This window comes from Colius striatus, chromosome 21 (genome assembly GCF_028858725.1).
Source record: "Colius striatus isolate bColStr4 chromosome 21, bColStr4.1.hap1, whole genome shotgun sequence".
Lineage (NCBI taxonomy): Eukaryota > Metazoa > Chordata > Aves > Coliiformes > Coliidae > Colius > Colius striatus.
The window spans coordinates 117,087-124,371 of record NC_084779.1 but is presented as its reverse complement, the minus strand read 5'-3'; the positions used below and the strand labels follow the sequence as shown (position 1 = coordinate 124,371).

The following is a 7,285-nucleotide window of genomic DNA, read 5'->3' as shown; positions in this document are numbered from 1 at the left end:
TCCCATCCCTGGGCACTGGCTTTTGGGTCATTTAGATCCCTTTTCAGTTGCTTTGTGCTGCTCCAGAGCTGGTGAGTGCAGCAATATCACTCCTTTCTGCCCCCAAACCACATCCACGTGGCCTCTGGAGCTTTTCTCAGCCTCTTTCCAGCCAAACCCCTGGTGCTTTCTGCCACTGAGTTGGGTTTGTTGATGTTCTTTCCCGCCCAGGCTCAGGTTTCTCTGTGAACATGAGGAAAACCGTCAGGGATTGGGGTTGGTGGGTGATCTCCTGGGGGAGATGTTCCTCGTGGTGTTGCCCATCTCGCTGCTCCTTCCTTGGCACCTCAGGACAGAAGCAGCTGAGCCCTGGGAGCTGGGGCTGAGGGTCTGGGGGCAGCAGGCAGCTCTCCCAGCAGGACCTGAGCCTCCCTCCCTCTCTCCTTTCTGCAGCTGGAAGACCTGAGAAATGAGATTGAGAAGAGACAGAGCAAAAATGGCACCAAGCTCCTGGAGACCTCGACAGAGGGGCAAGAGGAGAAGAGCCAGCAGCTGGTGTGTGGATTCATCCCAGTCACTGCCTTTGGAGGGCAAATTGGAGGACAAAAAAGGGAGTAAACAGCCCAAAACTGAGCTTAGAGGGAGCAGCTGGGCTGGGGTCTCAGGAGGGGGATGGGTCAGGGGGTGTTTGTGGGTCGTGGGGGGATGATGGTTTGAGGACTGAAGCTCCTGATGAGCCTCTTTCTCCCCTTTCCTTCCCTCAGGATGTGAGGAGCAAGGTCAGCAGGTATGTGGCCTCTGCAGGGAAAAGGGGGGGAAGGGAAAAGAGGGAAAGGAAAAGGGGGAAAGGGAAAGGGGGAAAAGGGGAAAGGAAAGGGGGGAAAGGGAAAGGGGGGAAGGAAAAGGGAGAAGGAAAAGGGGGAAAGGTAAAGGGGGGAAGGAAAAGGGGGAAGGAAAAGGGGGAGAAATAAAAATCAGTTGTTTTGGAGCTGTTTTGAGGCTGTTTAGGGTTGTTTTGGGGTTATTTTGGGGCTGGTTTTCCCTCCCCCAGGTGTGAGAAAGTGAGTTTGCAGCTGCCTGGGGCTGCAGCTGAGGCAGAAGAGCGAGTGGGTCCCAGCTCCTGGCGCAGCAGCATCCTGAAGGACACGCTGAGGAGGCTCCGAGGTAGCCGGGGAGGGGCTGGAGGGGGTTGGGAAACCCAAAGTGACCTCGTTTGGGGGAGAAAAAACATCAACTGACCTTGCTCTGGGGAGAAAAGCCCCAAACTGACCTCGTTTGGGGGAGAAAAAGAACAAACTGGCTTCATTTTGGGGAGAAAGCCCCAAAGCAACATCCTTTTGGGGAGAAAAGTCCCGATAGAGCTGATTTGGGGGAGAAAACAATCCCCAAACCAACCTCATTTTGGGGAAGAGCATCCAGATTGACCTCATTTTGGGGAGAAAAACCCCTAAACTGGCTTCTTTTTGGGGAGAAAACCTCCAAAGCAACCTCATTTTGGGGAGAAAAATCCAAATTGACCTCATTTTGGGGGAGAAAAAAAACTCTAACTGATCTCATTTTGGGAAGAAAAACCCCAAATCAACCTCATTTTGGGGGAGTAAAAGTCAAATTGATCTTGTTTGGGGGAGAAAAAACCCCCAACTGACCTCAGTGTGGGGAGAAAAACTCCTAAATTGGCATTTTTGGGAGGAAAAAACCCAAACTGACTTCTTTTTGGGAAGAAAAGCCACAAATCAGCCTCATTTTTGGGAGAAAAAGTCAAACTGACCTTGTTTGGGGGAGGAAAAACCCCCAACTGACCTCATTTTGGGGAGAAAAACATCCTTTGATGGATTCTGTGGGCTTTGCCCCAAGCCCCTGCAGGAGCCTGAGGGCTGAAGGACGTGCTCAGCTCCTCCTCACCTGAGGACACCAGAGCAGCCTCACCAGCCCACCCAAAACACCTCCCAAACCCCAGGGAAACAGGCAAATCTGGGTGACCCGACGGGTTTTTCTCAGCCCTGGAGCTGCAGGAACCTCCCCCAGGGCTGAGCCTCAGCCTCCATACTCCTTTGCACCACACAAAGATGCAAAAGCCTTAATTCATTGGCTCATCTCCAGCCTCCAGCTGCTTTCCTTCCACCCCCCCCCCGTGCCTGGTCCGACCAGATTTGCTGCTTTACACCCCAATTTCTCTTCTCTTCAGCAATTTTCACCCCCCTTTCAGTGTTTATTTTGGCTTCAAATGCACGGAGCTTTCTGCAGCAGCTCCTGGCACCTGCTCTGGGGGTTTTGGGGGCAATTTGGGGCATTTTGGGGAGGTTTAAAAGCAGATCCCTCTGCTTTATCTGCAGAGCTTCCTGCAGGAGCCCCTGACCCCCATTCTGTGCCTTTTTGGGGCAATTTTGGGGTGTTTTGGGGAGGGTTCAAAGCAGGTTTATGCTGCCTCATCTGCAGAGGTTCCTACATGGCTCGTGGCCCCTATTTTGGGGCATTTTGGGGTGGATTAAAAGCAGATTCTCCTGCTTTATCTGCAGAGGATCCTACATGAGCTCTTGGCCCCTATTTTGGGGCAATTTGGGATATTTTGGGGAGGGTTAAAAGCAGGTTTATGCTGCCTCATCTGCAGAGGTTCCTACAATGCTCGTGGCTCCTATTTTGGGGCAATTTGGGGCATTTTGGGGAGGGTTAAAAGCAGATTCCCCTGTTGTATCTGCAGAGCTTCCTGCAGGAGCCCCTGACCCCCATTCTGTGCCTTTTTGGGGCAAGTTTGGGGGGTTTTGGGGAGGGTTAAAAGCAGGTTTATGCTGCCTCATCTGCAGAGGTTCCTACAATGCTCATGGCCCCTATTTTGGGGCAATTTGGGGCATTTTGGGGAGCTTTAAAAGCAGATCCCCCTGTTGTATCTGCAGAGCTTCCTGCAGGAGCCCCTGACCCCCATTCTGTGCCTTTTTTGGGGCAATTTAGGGAGGCTTAAGAACATTTTCTCACCTCATCCCCAGCACCTTTCCCCTCCAGTACCTTTTGGTAGCCAAACCTGCTCCCCACCAGCTCCCCCCTTGACCCCCTTTTTCCCCCTCTCTGTGTCCCTCCCACCCCCAGCCATCGTGACCCTGGACCCCGACACTGCTCACCCCGAGCTCATCCTGTCTGAGGACCGTAAGAGCGTGAGGAGAGGAGGGGGCTTGAGCCCCCAGGAGCTCCCTGACTCGCCCCAACGCTTCGAGTACTGGCCCTTCGTGCTGGGCTGGCCAGGCTTCGCGGGGGGGAGGCACTGCTGGGACGTGGAGGTGGGTGAGGGAGGGGATTGGGCAGTGGGGGTGGCTCGAGAGTCAGTCCCAAGGAAAGGGAGGCTCAGCCTCTCCCCTCAAGGTGGGATTTGGGGGGTGGAGAAGTGGGGGGGACAGATCCGAGCCCTGACCCCCCGTAAGGTGACGCTGGTGCCCCTGAGGTGGGTTCCACGCAGGGTCAGTGTCCACCTGGACTATGCTGGGGGGTCTGTGGCCTTTTTTGATGCAGAGGAGGGGGGGCTCATGTTCCTCTTCTCACGTGCTGCCTTCACTGGGGAGAGGGTCCGGCCCTCGCTCTGGGTGGTGGGGGCCAAATCCCACCTCAGGCTCAGACCCTGACCAAAAGCACCAAAAGCAGTGTTTCCCACCCCATTTTCACACACTTTCATGCCCCCTCTCAGTCCCCCCCACGTCCTCCCTTGCGCTTTTGTGTCTCTCACCTCCCCCTTTCCCCACCAGAACCCATCACTCCCCACGACTTTACCTCCTTTCCCCTTCCCTGTGGGTGCAGTTGCCCAAAAGCAGATGGTTTCACCTCAAAACGAGGCAGCTCTGGCACAGACAGAGCTCCTGAAGGCTTTGGATGTTCATCCTGAGGCTGGATGATGGGAAGTCCACCCGTGGCAAAGCTGCCTCGACCCTTTTCCTCACTCCTCCTCCTCCCACTGACAGCCTTGCAGCCCCTTCCCTCTCCATCATTAACAATAAAACCTGTTATTTTCTCCCATTTCTCCTCATTTTCTTCCAGGGAGGTCCCTGGGGCTCGTGGGACCTTTCTGGGTGCAACCTCAGGCTTTGTGCCACCACAAAACCCTGTTTCCCCCTCCCTCCAAACAACCCCTCCCTGCCCCATCAAAGAACCAGGCAGAGAACAACACTGTGGCACGTGGAAACCTCTTTTACTTCATCTAAACACCACCAAGGCAGGAGGAAGAGGAGGAGGAGGAGGTGGGTTGGGGCAGATGTGGCTTCATTTCCCAGCCGCTGCTGCCTCCCCAGATTTGATGTCAGACCCTTTGGGCTTCTGAGGGTGGGGAAAAGAGAAGCCAGAAGGGCCAGTGAGGAATCGAGGAGGGCAGCAAGTCCTCTGAAGTGCTGGGATGGGGGATGGGAGGAGGATGAAGCTCCTGCTGGGGTAAGGAAGGAGAAGGTTCAGGGGCACAAGGTGATCTGGGACCCCTCACCCCAGACCAGGAACCAGGGATGGAGAGTTTCCCCTTTGAAGGAAGCTGCTGGGAAAGTGAAGATCAAAATCCTCTCATCAGCATCAAAAAAAGCCACCTGACCCTTGTCATAGTCCAGGGAGACACGAACCCTGCTGGGCACCCGGGTCTGGGGCAGGGGGACACGCTCCAGGGAGGTGAGAGCCCAAAACTGACCCTCACAGAGCCCCATGGACCAAAGCTCCATCTCAGGGCTGGTGGTGGCCTCTTCCCCCCTCCTCAGGGACTCCTTGGCCACCCCCAGAGCCCAGGAGCCTTTGGGGGTCACCTCCACATCCCAGCAGCATCTCCCTGAGGTGATTCCTTCATGGGCCAGGACACGGGGGTCGACCTCAAACCACTCAGGTGGGTCCTGCTCAGCTTCTTCCCACCTCACGCTGCTCCCATCTGCTGACACCACGAGCTGAGGGTGGGATGTGGTGGGATCCAACGTCACCTTCACTGGAAAAGGGGGAGGAGAAGAGTGAAAGAGGGAAACCAACCCCCTTCCCCAGGGCTCTGCCTGCTGCAGCATCCTCAGCCCCATCACCAGGCTGAGGGGGAGGGACTGGCCAGGTCCTGGGGGGGGTCATTCGGGGCTCCCCAGCTCCAGAGAGACACGGGAGATGTGGAGGCTCCTTCTCTGGAGGTTCCCAAACCCTCCTGGACACGTTCCTGTGCCCCCCCGCCCCCCCAGATCAAGAGGAACCTGCTTTGGCATCTTCCCCAGGTGACCCTCCAACTCATGGCCCATCACCAGAGTGGGCTGAGCCTTCCCTCAGCCCTTCCCATGCACCCAGCCCTCAGGAGGTGAGGATTTACTCACCCTTCTCAGGCAGCTGGAACATCAGGGTGTCTGAAATGGGGGGAGGAGACACAGACTCACATCAGCACGGGCAAGTGGGTTCTGCCCCGCTGAAACCACACCTATAACCCCCAAACCCCCACCAATTTACCCTCCAAGTGACTCAAAACCAGCCCCTTCCCCACCCTGGTACCTCGGAAGCTCCTCAGGGTTCCCTCCAGAGCATCGTTTTTCTCCCTGAAGTGACTGATTTTCTCCTCCAGCTCTGGAAGAGGCGACTGAGGCTGCTGGAAACGTTCCTCCTCCAGCCTGGGGAAGGACAGAAGGAGGCAAAGATTCATCTTGGTGGAGAGAAACACACCAGGAGACCTTCTGTGCCCACCTTGCCCTGAGGAAGCCCAAATGTTTGGCTTCTGGGTGAGGTTCTGTGAAGGTTCTGCTGAGGAACATGAGGGTCCAACCTCCTTCCCCCCATCCTGGAGAAGCTGAGGGAGCCTTGTACCTGCTCAAGGCGCCTCTGATGTCCTGGGAAGGAGAGAGAAAACTCAGTAAATGGGTCTTGGCAGCCATAAAAAAGCCTCAGCAGTGCGTGGAGAGGAGCCCAAGGGTGGGTTTGGTTGTGGCAAGGGACAACACCCAGGGCCAGGAGATGCTCTGGCCCCAGGAAGGGATGTCCTGGGCCATCAGGAGATGTTCTGGCCCAAGGAGCAGATGTCCTGGGCCATCAGGAGATGCTCTGGCCCCAGGAGGGGATGCTCTGGCCCCAGGAGAGGATGTCCTGGGCCATCAGGAGATGTTCTGGCCCCAGGAGGGGATGTCCTGGGCCATCAGGAGATGCTCTGGCCCCAGGAGGGGATGTCCTGGGCCATCAGGAGATGCTCTGGCCCCAGGAGGGGATGTCCCAGGCTGTTGACCTGGGGCTGTTCAGCCTGGAGGAGACTGAGGGGGCATCACATTACTAGTTACAAATATCTCAATGCTGGGTGTCAGGAGGTTGGGACATCCCTCCTTTCTATTGTATCCAGCAAGGGGGAGAGAGGTGATGGGATAAACCTGGAACACAAACAGTTCCATTTAAATCTAAGAAAAACCTGTTTCAGTGTTTGAGTGAGGGAGCCCTGGCCCAGGCTGCCCAGGGAGGGTGTGGAGGCTCCTTCCTTGGAGCTCTTCAAGACCCACCTGGACACGTTCCTGTGTGACCTGATCTAGGTGGGAGCTGTTTCTGCAGGGAGGTTGGACTAGATGATCTCTAAAGGTCCCTTCCAACCCCACCATGCTGTGACTGTATGATTTGAGTTTTAGGGGAAAGAAGTGAGTTTTAAAGGGAACTTTAAAGGACTTCTCTGGGGAAAAATTGGGGTTTTGCTGGAGTGTGAAGTGAAAAAAATAGATCTTAAGTGCATTTGTGAGTAAGTGTGATTTTCAGTGGACTTCAGAAAGAAAACCTGTCTTTCAGGTGGAATTCTAAGGGAAAAATGGGGTATTGGTTGGAGCTTTGACAGCAAGTGGGGTTGAGGTGGCCTGCCTAGATAAAAAGTGGCTTTTAGGGGGCGTTCTGAAGGAAAACTGGGTTTTAGAATTCTGAGAGGAAAAGTGGTTTGAGGTGGACATGTAAGGGAAAAGTGGGGATTTATTGCCTTTTGGGGAAGGGGAAAAGTGGGTTTTAAGTGGACTTCTGGGGGAAAAAGCACGTTTCTGGTTCTGAGTGGGAAAGAGATTGGCGGTGGATCTCTTGGGTGAGATGTTGGGTGTTGGGTGGATTTCTGAGAGGAAAAATAATATGTCATGGACTTGTGAGGGGAAAAGTTGGGTTGAGATGGAATGTGGAGTGGATAAGAAGGCTTTAGGCTGACCTGTGAGGGAAAAGGAGTGGGTTTTAGGTAGAAATCTGAGAAAAAGTTTGTTGAGGAGTCTGGGAGACGGGGGAAAGTGGGTTTCAAATGAACTTCTAAGGATAAAGAAGAAGGGTTTAGGTAGATTTCTGTCAGGTCCCCGGATGCACCCCAAGCCAGGGCCACCCACAGGGGACA

The 7,285-nt window shown here is 54.8% G+C and overlaps 1 protein-coding gene across 1 annotated transcript; it reads left to right on the top strand.

Moving 5' to 3' along the window:
- Positions 1 to 438: 438 nt before the first annotated feature.
- Positions 439 to 3,587, top strand: LOC104550059 (butyrophilin subfamily 1 member A1; the record flags this gene model as incomplete). Its single annotated transcript, XM_062013117.1, has 4 exons — positions 439 to 534; positions 744 to 766; positions 1,031 to 1,143; positions 3,061 to 3,587. Coding segments are annotated over 4 exons (759 nt in total), but the record flags the coding sequence as incomplete, so codon positions are not given.
- Positions 3,588 to 7,285: the final 3,698 nt, after the last annotated feature.